The 18157-nt window shown below is 34.4% G+C and overlaps 1 protein-coding gene across 4 annotated transcripts in view; it reads right to left on the bottom strand.

Moving 5' to 3' along the window:
• Positions 1 to 17471, bottom strand: part of LOC143225608 (protein king tubby-like) — a 70102-nt gene extending 52631 nt beyond the window's left edge. Inside the window, exons 1-2 of one of the 4 annotated variants that reach the window (XR_013013951.1) lie at positions 17208 to 17471; positions 13768 to 13858 (exon numbers count right to left, since the gene is read on the bottom strand). Coding sequence is in view for 3 of the 4 variants with exons in the window: in XM_076455359.1 (XP_076311474.1) it covers positions 13768 to 13827 (60 nt within the window). In the remaining variant the exon portion in view is untranslated. The remainder of the gene's footprint in view (positions 1 to 13767; positions 13859 to 17207) is intronic. The other 3 variants (XM_076455359.1, XM_076455354.1, XM_076455356.1) reach the window with 3 other exon arrangements.
• Positions 17472 to 18157: the final 686 nt, after the last annotated feature.

Below are 18157 nucleotides of genomic sequence, written 5' to 3' on the forward strand. Positions count from 1 at the left end.
TTAATATTAGTTTTCAGAGTGGAATTCAAAACGGCTTCAAAAAACAACCACAAAAGTGTGGTGATTTTAAGAATATTTGTCGAAGAATCTGCTGCACAGACAATATAAACCTACTTTGGAAAGTAGGGTAACAGTTAGGTAACAATAAGGAAAGTCCCAGGACTAATGTAAAGATCATGTCATGACTATATTCACGTTTTAGAAAGATAACGTACAACATATGAACCCCCTTTCATGCTCTAACTACTTAATATAAGACAGTGTACATTACAAACAAAGAGCGTAATCTAGTGTAATAGAGCAAAACATGCGTATCTCGCTGTTCATTAGGATTTAGTATTATTTTGATTAGTTTCTAAGCCTAACTTTTTAAGATCGTTATTTGTAGTTAAGCACAGAGCTACACAATTGGATATAAATATCAGATAGAATAAGAAGGAAATGTAAACTTGACACCTAAAAAAATACATATAATGTAAAATAACATATATAAAATCTAAATTGTTCATATAACCATAGTTAAAACGTTTGTAAGCTTATATCACTGGTACGTCATTATACATGTCGCTGTGCTACTTACTGTGTATTGAACAGTGGTGGCGCCAGGATATTTCCGTTGAGGGGTGTTGAGGGGGCTGAGGTAAACTGGAGGGGCTTCCCAAAATGCCATCAATATGAAATATAGATGGTAAGTTATAATAATGTAAATACCAATGTACATTTCAGAAAGGTGTGCTATTTTGAACTGCGTTTTCAATGCAGTTTTTATTGGAAACTCATACTCTGATTAAGAATTCATTATTACAAATAGGACATGTTTTAAAACTGTGGGCATCTAATGGGAGTGAACGGGGGGGTGGCGTGCGGCTGCCATCTGGATCTCGATCAGGCTGAGCCGATCGTTAGCTGTACGCATAGCGTACATCATGGTCAGCGGCTCGGTGATCATACGCTTAAGGTGTTCGAGGCGGGAATCGCGAGCTCCGACAAAGCAAACCCGCGACCTGGATATTGAATGGTCATAGTAGCACCAAAACAAAATGTCTAAATTGCAGTTGACCTTCACAGAAAGGCTGGTTTCTTCATAAGTTCACATTATTCATACAGGCCAAACTGTGATTGTGATATTGTTCTTATTATCATAAGTGTGACAAGCACCTGTTACAATAATGTAACTACTACATTACATTAAATTAGGCACTTCTAAATAGCCCAATGACAATTTCAAAATTCATTCTAGAATTGTTTAGAAATATTATTTGGTCAGTTAACATGTAAGGTTATTATCTAATCATAAGTATAACATTAATTGGATTGTAAGTCACAATTTTAAGTGTATGCCATAATCATCAGTACAATTTTGGATGACTGATACACAATGCAAAATAATCTTACAGAGGACACAACACCGGCTAAATGCTTCATAGTTTTGACCTATACACAATACACTTATACATGCATGCTATGTTTTACTTTTCGATAAAAGATAAATGAAATTATTGGGTAATTACCTTGAAACCTTTGGTTTATCAAGTAAAATCCCTAATGAACTGTTGTAACTTGAAATCAACGTGGTTGTCTAATCTTCGTCAAAGCTCAAGATAGAATGGCATTACACAGGGAGCGACAACACAGCACATGAGTTTCAGTGCATTCATTACATTGCTATGGGACGCATAACACATACTTCCGTCTTAATGAAGACGTTGATGTTAATTGTTAAGCAACAACGACGATTGTGTTTTGCATATTTTATGAATATATGTAGGTAACAGTATTGGGGGGCTGAGAGGGGTCTAAATCCTCCCAAGCCCACCCCCTTGACGCCGCCACTGTTATTGAAACTGTACAGAACAATACTGTGGTAGACTCAGTGCTACATTTGTAAGTTGCTAGTCCGGTTGTTAGGTTGATAATATGTATTTTAAACCCATTCTTAGTATAAAAGTACAACCTATATACTTTTGTTGCTAAGCAACATGACATAAAAGCCGTTGCTGGAACGCATTGTTACCAAAATTCACTGGCTTTTCTATATATCAGAAGTTGTTATACGTTTTTACTATGTGTTTTTTTTTTGCTAGCTTGCCTCATTAAAAATAATTTACCAACGTCTGACTGCCTCGACTGCATTTTTTTACCTCTTTGTTGGACAAGTTTAATTTGACAAAATTTATTTATTTCACTTAGCTTCAAATGTGAGGTAAGGATATACTGTGGGGTGGGAGTGGTAGTAGTTGCCCCGTCATTTTTGACTAGCTATACGTTAGTTCCATAATAGTTAAATGTACTTTATAACATCCCATAATAGTTAAACACTCTATAACATCCCATAATAGTTTTGTTGCTAAGTGACGATTTATATTGCTGATCATTACCAAAAAAAGAGCCTCTTTATTGGTCTTTATTTTGATTAGCTATGAAATTTGAGGCTAGAGTAGAGTATGGGAGCGGGGGGTAGTAGCACTCCCTACACCATTTTAGACAGGCTATATGCTAGTAATAGTTAAAAACTGCTATAACATTCCATAATAGTTAATAACTACTGTAATATCCCATAATAGCTAAAACACTATAGCATTCTATAACAGTTAAAGAAAAACACTATAGCATTCAACAACAGATAAAAACTATTGTATAACATCTAACAATAGTTTAAACAACCATTATAACATTTCATGATATTAAATAATATTAATATTCCATGGCAGTCACATTTCATTTTTATATTGTTTTTAGCATAAAATAATGCGTCTGAACGTGAATAAGTAATAAAATTCAGATGCACACCCTCAGGGTCCACTTAGCATGTGTGTGGAATATCAGGTTACTCTGTTCTTTCATCTTGGAATTATGTCTGTCACACACACAGATCTACAGACACGCCCTTTATTATAAAACACTAGCGAAGGTACTTGGCTTCCCTTGGGATATTAGGTTGATATATTCTAGATGACTATGTAATTATGCATATTCTGGACCTATTTAGTACAAAAGAACAATCAAAAATGTTTGTTTGTTTGCTTGTTTTTGAAATTAGGACGAAGCTTTACGAGAGCTATCTGTGCTAGCCGTCCCTAGTTTAACAGTGTAAGACTAGAGGAAAGGCAGCTAGTCATCACCACCCACCGCCAACTTTTGGGCTACTCTATTACCAACGAAAAGTGGGATTCACCGTCACATTATAACGCCCCCACGGCCGAAATGGCGAACATGTTTGGTTGATGAAGATTCGAACCCGCGACTCTCAGATTACGAGACGAGTGCCTCAACCATCTGGCCATACCGGGCCGTAAAAAATATTTTAAAACTTTTATTTTCCAGAAACATAAGAAAGCCAGAAGGAAAGTACAGTAAATTAAGAATTATTTATTATCAAATAACTTTATCATTGCGGGTTCGCTTAAAATAGGTGCAAAATTTCAGGTTTGTAGGTTTTTGCTCTTAAAGCTATGACTTGTCACACACGGACACGCCCTTTTATTATTATAGATTATTTGTTACAGCTCTCAAAAAGAAATTTTTAATTTATTTCTTGATGTATATTACTTACAAAAGTAAATTCTATTTTAAAAAAAATTACTAAGGTACAAACCCGGATTAAGGCATGGGCTCATCAGGGTCTCACACTAATTAAAGTTCCTCGAGCTATGTATTGCACGTAGAGGTTCTGTCTTAAGGGGCCCTCTACAAGTTGAAAAGCCTACGGCCAATAAAATCCTTAATCCACCCTTGTAAACGTAAATCATTCCACCAATAGAGTTTGTACTCCAATTCTATTATCATAAAGCTAAATATATTTGTAATTTATTTAATATTTTGCTGTAAAATAACGTGGTTGAACAATGCTTAAATGTTTAGCATTCTCATATGCACCGATTTCCCCTAAGTGTATTCGAGCAGGATCCATAGAGTATCAGGAAGTTTGATTAATGATTTACAATTAAGTACACGACTTTTAATGAGTTGGGAAAGAAATATACTGTACATAGTCTGTAACAAAATAGAACAATCTTTATTCATAAACAAGAAGAAATCCTCAACATCCAAGGCACTTGAAAGCATTTTAAGTAGGATTAAAGTAAATTAATCTGTGATAGGTTTTGTATTTTGTTTTCATTTAGCCATAGTTTTGTGCGCCAGCAATACAAAGCGTGGAGCACAAGTACACCCAATTCGATTTTATTACTCATCAGATTCTCTACCAGCATATGCTCAAATTGAATTTTTTCTAGGCAGGAATAGAGTAAATGAACTCATGAAATCTTGGGGGTGGTCAAATACATCAACAGTAAGGGTTTCACCCATTGAGTCTAAAACTGTAATTAAATCTCATATCGGTTAAGAGATGACAAAGCTATGATTTGAAAGTTTGTACTTGAAAATATCTAAAACATTCAGAGCCCTTCTATGAGCCGCTATGCTGTGGCTAAAAAACAATAATAGATAAAATTCACATGAAACCCTGTGTTAAAACATCATAAACTAAAAGATTGTACTTGAAAAGAAACTCGGAGCCATTTTATAAAGCCCTTATGGAGTAACTAACAACACACAATAATAGTTATTGCGTGAGTATAAGAAACAGTTTTCTCTTCTTTCAGAAACTTCCATCTGTTGAATAACTCATACTGACTGAAAAAGTGTTTTTCTTCTCAAAGCACGTGCATTACTAACGTCATGTCGATCATTGCCATCGAAAAACTGGAAAAATCATATCTTAAAGGCATCAACTAGCCCTCCAGTGGAAAATATCACATGTGGATTCTCGTTGAAAATTGTTTGTAAAGTTGAATACACGTTAAAAAGTAGACAATGATATTTTCGCTTTCACTTTAATTATGGTGAAGTAGGGTAAAATGGTCACCTTAACCGTGTTTTTACCAATTAAGATTAATATTATAATAAAAAAAGGTTTCAAAAATAACTTATTTATTATAACGCCCTCACTGCTGAAATCGGATTAGGAGTCGAGCGTCTTAATCACCTGGTCATACCGGGCCTTCTTGGAACTATTGCACGAGAAAAGTGTTCGGATTGTAGTCTTTTTTTTTTTTTAAGTCATACGCAGCTCAATGCATCAAAATTTTCATAAACTGTGATGTTTTTATGCATTAAAAGTGGGGCCCGGCATGGCCAAGGGTGTTAAGGCGTGCGACTCGTAATCTGAGGGTCGCGGGTTTGCATCCCCTTCGCGCCAAACATGCTCGCCCTTTCAGTCGTGGGGGCGTTATAATGTGACGGTCAATCCCACAATTCGTTGGCAAAAGAGTAGCCCAAGGGTTGGCGGTGAATGGTGATGACTAGCTTTCTTTCCTCTAGTCTTACACTGCTAAATTAGGGACGGCTAGCACAGATAGCCCTCGAGTAGCTTTGTGCGAAATTCAAAAAACAAACAAACAAAAACAAAAAACAAACAATTTTACTCGATGACTAGATGCGTTAGCCGTCCCTAATTTTGAAGTAATAGACAAGAGGGAAGAAGCTAGTGAACACCATCCACCGTCAACTCTTTGGCTACTCGAACCAGAGACAGAATGCGAGATCAGTACCCTGAATTACTGGAAATTGCCAATCCTATTTAAAAAACAACAACATTTGCATGATAATGAAGTATTACAACTTGATAATTTTGCGAAAATGTAGTATTCTTTTTCTACAAGTTGAAAAGTTATTAAAATGTTAATTTTATTGTTATCCCAGTGGTAGTACAAGTGGTGGTCAACGTTATAAAGTGATTGTGTGTAAGCAGATAGAACAGATGTGGAAACCGGATAAGTTAAACGGAAATGTAATGTTTAACTGAAATAAACTTTTATTAATATTATTTTATTTTTAAAATTCCCAATACAAAATGACGTGAATTCCATTATCAACCACTGAACCAGAACCGTAAAGCAGTTAGCAGCAAACTATATATTAGACACGCTTAAGGGAATATTACCAATTTCTTAACAAATGTTCTACTGTAGAACATCAGACGTTATTCAGTGTTATGCATAAAATAGAGTAAACATGTGCGGTGTAAAAGATATGTACATTAATCATTAGCAAAAGGAACCCTTAACCATAACAATTTGTGTCTGAAAGTTGACCCTTTGCCTATGTTTTTACTAGTACAACATTTGTGAATAATAATCACTGGTCGTTTGTCAATGTTAGACCTAACTGAAAAGACTATTAATTATTAACAGTTTCTGAAAGGTGTTGATTTCATTTGAATTTTAAGAAGACGTGATATACAAAAATTCCCGAGAAAATACACAGAGCACAAAAGTTAACATATATCCAAATTATAGAGTTTGCTATTCGTAGCTATTCTTATTTCTACGGCTTCTCTTATCTTCTATACCTTTTACAGAATTTGTATTTTTTTTGTAACTGCATTTGATAACAAACATACAAATCTGCCAACCTCACTGTGGTATTAAATAACAAATCTCTTTCTCTTTCAATGCTTCTCTCTTCTGTTTTGATGTACTCTATTTCCTTCATGTTTACTATTAAACATTTTCTTACATATTTATTAAGGAAATTCAATAACCAGCTTTTAGGATTTTTAGCGGCAAGGACGGAACAGATATTCATAAAACACCTTTGTACTTTTTTTCGTATCTCTATGTATAGTGGTCCTTGAATTTATGTATGATTTTCGTTTCGTATAATATATATATATGTATAATGTAAAGTATCTCCGCTGCATTCATTGCGAAATAAAAGATGTAGAATGCAAAGAAAACCTGGATAAGATTCTTCATATACTCCATTAAGTTTATATATATAATATATGTACAGTGCTCTGTAATACAGTGTTCTAAACTTGTGATGGTAGCGAAACGTATATTAGTAGTCATATTGTTTTGTTGGTTAAAAAACAAACAAACCAACAACAGGGCGCGATGTAATTACTTGTCTTAAAGGCTGCAACATCACCAGTATCCTCTTAATATTTGTATATAATGTTTTATGTATGATTTGTAGATCAGTAGTTTCTGTGATAGTACGGTGTAGTAGTTAGCGTACCAGTCTGTAGATCCATAGTTACTGCCCAAAATAAAGACGTGCTCTATAATTTAGGGCCGTGGGTGCATTATAAAGGGGTCAAATCCCACTATTCAATTACAGTAATCCACAAATCGGCGGTGGATGTTGTTGTCTAGTTGCCTTTTCTTTAGTCTGTCACTTCAAAATTTAGAACTACTATTACAGCTAGATCTCGAGATAGCTTTACACAAAATTTAACAAACAACGTTACATCACAGTAACACTGATAGTAATAATTGTTTAGATATTTTTTCTTTACTGGCCCTATACTAGATTCCAGTGAGAACATAATATCATCTGAGCTACATGCCACTGTCGACGAATGCCTTTCGCTGGATGCTAGAGCTTTATCAGGTCAACAGAGCAGATATTTACATAAACCACCTACCTATTAATCAAATCTCACCGATATAAAGCATTATACCACGACAATTGACGCCTTATAAATGAATGCAATAAAAAACGTTATTGAGTGAAATGTCTTGGGCAGCACTGGGTTATCGAGTTGGAATTATTTTATTTTTACTGGAGTAAAGGGGGAGTAAAGTGTGGCATATATACTGTAATATATCTTGATGATGAGAAACCCATTTGAAATAAAAATGTGTTTCAGATCGGCTGTTAACACTCTTATTGATAAGAAGAGAACAACGTTTCGATCTTCCTAGGTCATCTTCATGTTAATTACTAACCTAACATCCACCTGCAACGCCCTCTACAATCCCGTACCCGTTTATACGCTCGTCCGTAAGAAATGTGTCCGTCAACGATCACATTCAAATTCTCTCTTTCTTAACCTGAAGAGGACCTAGGAAGGTCGAAACGTTGTTCTCTCCTCATCAATAACAATGTTAATACTCATAACAGCCGTTCTGAGATATACTGTCATATATCTTTTGATATCGATGTTTGTTTAGGTTAAATTTATATTTAGAAATGTACATAACTTATGCTGTTAAATCTGTATTGCGAAATTCCTGTCTATTAACAAAAGTTGCAGAAAATTCTCTAGTGTAAGAATCAACAATATATGTGTGTACGTAAACAGTAGTGTATCGTCTATATTGTTGTGTGAACTGAAGTTTCGAGAAATTCACTTCACGCCTATAAATATAACCAAGACGATGCACCAAGAGACAGTATGTATTATTGGTTTGCTACAGTTAGTATATTATAGATCTCGGAAGGTATACTTGAGATTAACGCTTGTTAATCAGGAACTTCATTTATTTGACCAGGAATGTTTATAAATTTCGAACATTACAACCAATTAGCTTCAGCGGATTCACATCGGACATTAGTATTTTTATGATGAAAACTCGACGTGTGATCAACGAAGAATACAGAGCTAGCTAGTTTCCTGTTAAGTGAATCATACCTACATCAACTCGAAATTCATTCATTCATCATGAGCCTTCCATAAAACATCAAGGAAGCTTCAGACCAGAAAGGAGACTCGATATTCTTTGTGAGTTTGTAGAACTTTTTTACATAGATCATTATTTGTAATAATCGTTATGACAAATTGTGTTATTGTGTGTATATTAAAATAGTTTTTCTATTATCAAAAAGAAACTGCGCTTATCAGTGTTGTTGACAAGTATCATAAATTGGATAAATATCGACATTTATTTATCTTCTAAATTTAAATTACAATTTAACCCGATTTAAGGCTATTTGAATTGTAATATTTAACAAAAAATTTGTTAATATCATTGTTAATTTTTTTTGTAATATGAATGACATACAAACCACCGACCCTTTCACACATGTTCTACTTTAGAAGAAAAGGAAATACCAAACGCCTACTTTTGATAATCTTCCTTTCCAGGAAGGTCATGCCAAGCACAGTCTACGTTCTTAACTACATTTCTCACACGTATGCACACACAGATATTAATTAGAAAAAAACAGGATTTGTTTTTTTAAAAAATGAGGATGCATTGATGAACAGCAATTAATACCGAAAGCTACAAGGGTGGGTTTTCGTATAACAAACTATCAGCTGAGATACCGTCGGGAATCGAACCTCTGACTTTAGCATTGTAAATGCGTAGACTTACCGGTGTGCCAATGTAAAAATGTACCAACAATAGTAAACAAGAACAGTTACAAAAAACCATAAAGTTGGGGTTTGTCGTCCACCTATCTGTAAACACAACAACTTCAGCTGAACGAAAGGTAGCAAAATTACATAGATCATACATATAAAAATACAAAACAAATAAACAAAAACATATGCATATCTGACGTCTTGTTGTTTTTGTTCGAGACATATTGCATGAATAAGCAATTGACCCCTATCGCTGAGATACAAGGTCGGCAATGAAAATATCATTTATACATAATAATTGACCGTAGAAAATTACCAGTACATGACTGTAGTTTATCTAAAAAAACAGTAGGTGTAAATCAGTTGAAAGTTATGCAATAATTATATACATATAATTATATAACTTCAAGGGGATATTTAAAAAGGATTTGCTTTAATTTGGGAAATAAATAAAATATATTACAATAGAAATCGACTGTTAATCTACCTTATCCGCTCTCTTTGTCAGCTTTATGGAGGCCGCCTTGTTACCAAATCACACCTCTCCATACATTAAAGTTAATCCGCGGTAAATCCGTGAAAAAAGTGATCAATAATTAAAGTATTATTTAAATTCGATAATCCGATATAATGATCACGCAATGGCCCGGATGAGGCTCCTCGGCGGAGCTGTTGGCGACTTCGGCTTTTCAGTCACAAAAGTTTAAGCCGCGGACCACTTAAGCCGCGGTTAAGCAGGTTGACCCCCCAAATACCGCGGCTTAACGGCGCTCCACTGTAGTGTCAAAAAGAGTTAAAAATGGAACTACGACTTTGAAGTCAGAGTCGCAAAACAGACCTTAATGCAAATGATTACTTTTGACTAGAGAGGTTATATGAAAGAAACATAAACTACTTCCAAATCTACAGAGATTACCAGCTAATATTCTCATGTTCACTACATAGATCAAATGCTAATATTTCCGTGTTCACTACCTAGACTGTATGTTAATATACTGAACAGAAACTACTTATAAAGAGGCAGTATACAGTTTAGTGAGATTTTTTTATTTGTTATTTTGAATTTCGCGCAAAGCTACTCGAGGGCTATCTGCGCTAGCCGTCCCTTATTTAGCAGTGTAAGACTGGAGGGAAGGCAGCTAGTCATATCCACCTACCGCCAACTCTTGGACTACTCTTTTACCAACGAATAGTGGGATTGACCGTCACATTATAACGCCCCCACGACTGAAAGGGCGAGCATGTTTGGTACGACTGGAATTCGAACCCGCGACCCTCGGATTATGTGTCGAACGCCTTAACACATTTGGCCATGCCGGTCCTAGTGGGATTTTAACGTTGCTGGTTGGCAGGTTCTTCCTCATAATTAACAGGGCCCTTAACTATGTGTGTGTTTTTTTCTATATGTTACTCTAAATCATCTATTTGTGTATCTACGAGAAAAAATAAACACTTAATGATTTTTGAGCGTTTCAAGGTTATTATTATTACAAGGTTTGATTTCAACAGTTGTTTTATTCCCTCTTGTGCATTTAGCGATGAAAGTAAAATAAAACAAGCGAAAACATTTCTGACATAATAGCAGAGAGACTTGAGGTACCATGCAAAGTGACCATTAGCAGTTAGAACTGTATAAAATAGCAACAAGAGACTTTTCACTGGATACACCAACGAACGTTATATATTACAGCTTTTATTTATGTAAAATAAGCTCGTTTACTTACCAATTACAAAAAACACTTCATAAAAATGTTTCTATGCACGTTATATAGATAACGCTCATTTGTTTAAAAATTTATGTTTTCTGTTAAATTTGCAATATAAAAACAATTTAAGAAAGATTAAAATGTTACCAAAATAATTATATTTCTTTTTTTTAATGTAGGTTATTCATTTCATCTGAAACACTTTTATACAAATTTTAAAGAATATGATTGACAGTAAAAATTTTAGTTGCTAAATGAGCTTTTAATTTGTATAATAACAGTTCACTTAAGTAAATATCACGAGTTTTGAAACCCTGTTTCTAGCGGTGTGAGTCCGGAAACAAACCGTTGAGCCACTGAGAAGGCAAATATATTAGGAAGCAAGTGAAAGTCCGGTGGGAGTGGGAACTTCACTCGGACGACCCGAACTTCCCTGACTATGGGCTTTCACTCTAATTTCATGTTATACTGTAGTAGAGTTTTCGTTTCGAAGGACTGCTGTCGTCTGTTTCCAGGGTTACATTTGTTGTATAAAATGGCAAGATTAAAGCCAAAACTCTATCATGGCGACGTGTCTTACGGTTGTAGATTGTTGAAAGTACAATATTTTGTTTTTATCTTAAAGGACGTTCTATATATATCCTACATCGCCAGCATATAGATATATACATATTTTAAACCTTCTGAAGTCTTTGAGTATTTTTGTATCTTGAGCTAATTTAGAACTCATCTTTACTACAACACATAATTTTATTTAGCCCGTTTCGCTCATATATGGGTGCAAAATGTATCTGAGTTGTTAGTTATCTCCCGCGAGACGGAGTGTATTTTGTATATATTTCCTTCTGAACCGGTTGACGCTGAACATCAGAACCGAGTACTGTAGTGATGAAAACTTAAGTCTTCTTCGTGAGTAGACTGAACTAGTACTGTTTGAACCTCATATTCGATCATATTTAGTAAGTATGGGTCTTATGTGCTAAGCAGAACGACTTGGTTGGTGTTCTTTAGGGTTTTATTACGAAGTAGCAGAGCAAATAAACAACTGATACATAGGCTGAAAATAAACCTTTATGACACGTTATGATCATATAAAAACCGTGTTTTATCTACGTATATTGCATATATGATTTACACGTTTGCTGTAACAGCATTTTATTGAAGATAGCAAAGCATGTATAGTGCGAAAACTATTATTATGTGTTCATACCGAGATAAACTTGCAGAACTTGTAAACAGTTCACAAGTTGTGCTTTGAATGAAATGATCACACAAAGGTGACGTCACAGCTCATAGCGAGACGTTTTAAATTTCAATAACATTCGTATGTTAAAACATTAGGGCCTCAATTAAAAATGTCTAAATCATAAGCAAATAAATAATTAAATAAAGGGAAATGTATTATTTTGGTTTCTTTGCGTGATACTGATGTTTCATTTGCGTGTAACAAGTTTTAAACAACCTCGTATCTTACTGCAATTCGATCAATAATAGCTAGTGCGTTTCTTCTTGGGAGAACTCTATGAAGTTTAGTTTCCAAGCTGTTTCAAGACGATATTTTCATGCTGAAACCACAGATAACCTACATTATTTAACAAAGTTAAGCACGTAACTACAGATAAAATAAAGATACTTCTTTCAACAACAACAAAAAGAAGTGCATAGATAGTATGGAGTATCGACTAAACCTTTTTTGTTGAACGCAAGTATCTGACTTCATTAAGCACATGATAATCTACAACTAAAACAAACATATGGAAATTATGACAACTGATAAGCTCTCCATTTTTTTTTGTGCGGCAAAGCTGAAAAACGATTTGCTATAATAGCTCAGATCTATCACGTGATTTATAGGAAATGAGCTTGTTGGTGAATTTCTAAGATATTTCAGGCTGTTCATTGTTTATGAAGCAATTTATTCTACCCCATTTAATCAATGAAGTTCACTGATGAGATAGATCTGTTGCTTTGCACAGTAGGCATGCCACCATTTAAATTTACATTTTCGTCAATAATATCTTCTGATAATAGATTTGAACAATTAAAGATCTGAATACATTTGGTTTGAGTTTCGAGCAAAGCTAAACGAGGGCTATCTGTGCTAGCCGTCCCTAATTTAGCAGTGTAAGACCAGATGGAATGCAGCTAGTTAGCACCGCCAAGTAATTTTACTTGTAAAGTATCATGTAAATTAGGCTTAGCAGTGACTCGAGTAATCGAGCGAGATTACACCAGATGGTCCTACATACGTCAAGTGTTAATGGTAGCCTTAAATCAGTTTTTTATATAGCTAATTGTATATACATAGTTTTATTTTTAGGCTTTAGTAACATAGTTAATAAATGACTGATATCACCAGGAAAATCATTTGAAATAATTATCAATAATATACCTACTTTGAAATCAATTAAAGAAGTTGGCAATATAGCTTGTTTCTCTAAAGATAACTTTAAACCGAGATAAGAAATATTTCAAAGGCACGTGAACTCTACTTAAAAATGTAAACCTTTTATGGTTAATAAGAATAAAATTGTTACGTTTTTAGGGATTAATCCAAAGTGTGAAAGTTTTATGTTTTTTTTTTTTTAACTTAGTATTTTGTGGTATAAAAACTGTTAACCTTTGGGTAGTTAATAAAATTCTTAGAATTTTTACGGATAACTAAGCAAGCAGAGTTTGAATCAATACTTCTGTCTGTGTCATACAATTATTTATTTCATTGCTTATAGATTAAGGTTTAAAACTAGGATTCATAAATGACATTTGAGTGCTGATATCTAGTAAACATCTAACCTTTTCTTTATCGGTCGTATGTGATATAACTAATGTAAATGCTAAGTTTCTCACAGAATACCGAATTTAGTTGTCAATCAAACCTAACAATATTAGCAAATACATTGAAAATATGTGCTGAGTTTAAAATACAACAACTTCTGGTGGTACTTCTGAGGTGTATCAACATACCTGGCGTTCTATTTTTTGCCGTCGTATCTCAAATGCAGAAGGCACACACTCTTTCTCCATCTTATAGATCAAACACCAGGCAGCGCTGAACCTGATAAAAATAAATTAATTGCCATTTATAAGTTAGTTGCAAATTATAACACAATGTACAGATGGGTGTTTATATTCTATGGACAAATATGTGCATATATAATCACATTGTGCATGTCCTATGACCATACAGATTACAACGTCCTGTCCCTCTTACTGTAATTCATTTGAAGTGTGACGAGTTACAAATGTAGAGGGCAAGTAATTCTGGTTTATTCTAAAGTAAAGTAATGTGTGATTCCAGTAAGATTGCATACTAGAAACAGTGAAGAAAGTTGTCACCATAAGAAATCCAAGAGCGCAACATTTAATTGCAGCTAAAATAGGAACCTCTTCTATAAAGAAAATAAATCACACAAACTTAGATTACAGAAGCAGCACATGGCCGTGTTTACAAGCTTCTCCCAAAGAACACAGCAAGATGGAAAACCACTGTAAAAAATTGTGAAACAATATCTGGCAGTAGAGAAATAGAAGTCTGTTGTCATATTGGATGAAGCATATTCTGCTTAGGTATTTACAAAAATTTAGATAATTTATTACCTTTCAGTCGGTACATTTAAAAAGTAAAGAAGATATTGCGTAAGTTTTTTCTTAGGAGTTATACGGCTGTTGCATGTTACAGCTGTAATGTTAAGTTAAACATCCAGAAAGTTGAGAAAATGCTATTGTGCTGAGACTACTATAGCGCGAAGGAACAATATTTTACATACAGTTTTACTTTCAGTAAACTACCGTCCATTAAGATAAAGCATCTGACTCCAATCCAAAAGTCCACGTCTACCTGCCATTTTCTCCAAAGAGTGAAGGCAGAAACGGAAATTCATGCTACTCAATTCACAAATATCTTTGACGAGCTTTTGTTCCTTTTGAATGATTGACTTTGAAGAGCGTATGCAAAAGAAAGGAACAACAGTTACTTCAGTGTATAACTCAAAAGAAAAATTCCTCCAGTAGAAATTGCGCTACAGAATATTAGTATATAAACAGGACCATCATATAGATTTACTTTTTCTATTTTGGAACTTCTCTGAAGTGTCCACGAAAGTTATTTGGGCAAGGTGTATATAATTCTAAACTGAAAAATTTTTAGCTAGCTTACCTCTAATTTTGAACTGAAAAATTTGAGCTAGCTGCCCATAATTTTGAACTGACAAACCAACTATATCCATCTCCAAATCTTTGACTATTCTAATCGAATAGGGACGCGAGCTGCAGAACCTCATATTCACAGTTCGACACATTAATCATAGGGCTGCAATCAGCCCAAACCGAAAGAAACTAAGTGGAAAGGCAAAGTAATAGATAATGAATTATTTTACAATAATGCACGTTGATTCGTAGTAAACATTTCGTGTAATACAAAAGACCACTGTGGTTAGAAATTTCAGAAATACTTTCGTATTCCTAATTTATCTTGTGGTAAACTATACACAAAAGTATGCACCCTTCTGAAAAACATGGTAAATACACATACACACATACACGTATGTAGAATCAAAGAGGATTAAATATCAGCTCGGATTTGTGTGAGTCTTTGAACTATTTGTTTTCCAATTCAAAGACAACAGTGTTATAATTACCTTAAGCCTTTGATAATACCTTAAGCCTGATATAATTAATTTCTTTGTTTTATTTTAAAGCACAAAGCTACACAATGAGTTACATATGCTCTTTCCAACACGAGAATCGAAACCCGCTTTTTAGCATTATAAGCCTTCGAACTTACCGCTCAGTCGTTTGAGGGCAATATAACAGATTTATTAGAAATAACCTATTTTTTAATATACTATTCTAGTTCATTTAAAACCTAAATAAGTCTCTTTTTGTTTAATACTTCTTTTATCTGTTCATGTAAAAACGGAATATTTATCATAAAAAACTTGTGGATAAAACTAACTGTATAGTGTGTATTTTTTTTATAGCAAAGCTACATCGGGCTATCTGCTGAGTTCACCAAGAGGAATCTAACCTGTTGTAAATCCGTAGACTTACCGCTCTACCAGCGGGAGACGAGCTGTATAGTAACAGCAGAAGGACTACTATTGAAATACCAGATCTTTATTTGTTGTTAATATAACAATCTAAATTTTGTCCACCGTGGGTATAGAAATCTGATTTTTATCATTATAAGCCTTCAGACTTACCGCTGGACTACTACGGGTGGGGGTGGGGCATATTTTACTATGATATGAATATTAACATATACATTGAAAATATTTTAATAATCTAGTTTGCTTCATCACAGTCGAAACTATAGTATGGAATCAATATCTCTTGTATTATAGTATTTTGCTGAACATTATCAAATTTCTCAAACGGGAAAATACTTTCACAAAAGTGCTCCCAGAATTTTGTATTTGTCTAATGAGGAAGTGCCTAAAAAGAAGATCATGAAAACAGTAAGATATGAAAACGAAAAATATTATATACATTTGTTAATAATATGCATTTAATGTCACTTTGGTTTGGTTTGAATTTCGCGCAAAGCTACACGATGGCTATCTTCGCTAGCCGTCCTTAATTTAGCAGTGTAAGACTAGAGGGAAGGCAGCTAGTCATCACCACCCACCGCCAACTCTTGGGCTACTCTTTTACCAACGAATAGTGGGATTGACCGTAACATTATAACGCTCCCACGGCTGAAAGGGCGAGTATGTTTGGTGTGAGAGGGGATTTGAACCCTCGGCCCTCGGATTACGAGTCGAGTGCCTTAATCACTTGGCCATGCTGGGTCTTTTTTAATGTCAGAAACCAGATAAATGAAAAAAAAAAGAGATAGAGAAAACAGATTGTTACAAGAAGTGAATAACAATTGCTGATTATATTTAACAGAGTATTATGTGTACATTCATGCAATACACAGAATTTATTATATGAATCAAAACTTAAAAGAAACTTAATGAAGCTGGTTAGATATAGCAAACTGACTAAAATTACTTATTATAAAATAAAACACAAGTGAACTGTGACCTATAAGGTTTGTTTGTTTGAAGTTAAGCACAAAGCTACATAACTGGCTTTCTGTGGTCAACCCACCTCCGTATCAAAACCCGGTTTCTAACGTAGTAAGTTCGAAGACATACCACAGTGAGAGGACACCTATACGTATTAGAAAGCAATGAATACACCTATTGTTACCAGGTTTCTACGTCTGTAAACACAACAATATTATAAGAAATTCGGCGAGTTTGAGAGATTTTGGTTAGTTTTGAATTCATACACTAAAACAACAATACAAAACTTATCTTCATGAGTGTGAAAATGAAACAAAAGTTACTTTAAAATTCCTAAGCAATATTATTATTAAAATTACCTACAAAGAATACTATCTCAGTGTCATTACTTACAAAACACAGAAAACACAACACTAGTCCTTAGCTTGTAAGATCCACACGGTTTATAAATACGCGAAACGTTAAAATAATTAGAACATTTCAAGTATCATCAGCATTAAATTAATAAAAATTAATTGAACTTAAGAAAAAGAACTAAAAATCTTAAATGCAAACGCACCGTGATCAGGTTAATTCGACTGACTTATCAGTCTTTTCTTGAGCAATAAATGTATAGGTATTTAAGAAGTTATCTGAAGCCACAAAGTCTTAGTCAGATAATTTGTTTCTCTGGGAAGACAACATCGAATGTTTGTTACATAGCAGTGCAAGTACGGCCCAGCATAGTCCGGTGGCTAAGGCACTCGACTCGTAATCTGAGGATTGCGGGTTCGAATCCCCATCGCACCAAACATGCCCGCCCTTTGAACCATGGGGGCGTTATAATGTGATGGTAAAACTATTCATTGGTAAAAGAGTAGCCCAAGAGTTGGCGGTGGGTGGTGATAACTGCTAAATTAGAGACGGCTAGCGCAGATAGCCCTCGTTTACGTTTGTGCGAAATTAAAAACAAACCAAACCATTGCAAGTAAAAGTTGATTATAGCCGTCAAAAATCACTATGTGAAGTTGTCACTCGCGATATGAAATAAATAACTGTTTGTGTAAATTTATGAGAAAAAAACAAACAAACATTTTGTTTACTGTGTTTTGCCTAGTTAAGACACTGCATCTTTCTTTAAAAATGCAATCTAGCTAATGTTGTAATGAGGTGACAAGAAGGGTTAGTAAATAAATATGTACATCGGTGCTAGGACTAAAAATATCTCGACCGTCTGTTTACTGAAACGACATGCAAAGTAACCTGTAAATGTAGAAAAACCTTTGGTCGCTTCTCATGATAAAATATTTTTATGTTTATATCAATCACTAGTGATACCTTATGTGTTGAGGTAAGCTGAAGTA

Source organism: Tachypleus tridentatus, chromosome 9 (assembly GCF_004210375.1).
Source record: "Tachypleus tridentatus isolate NWPU-2018 chromosome 9, ASM421037v1, whole genome shotgun sequence".
Taxonomy (NCBI): Eukaryota; Metazoa; Arthropoda; class Merostomata; order Xiphosura; family Limulidae; genus Tachypleus; species Tachypleus tridentatus.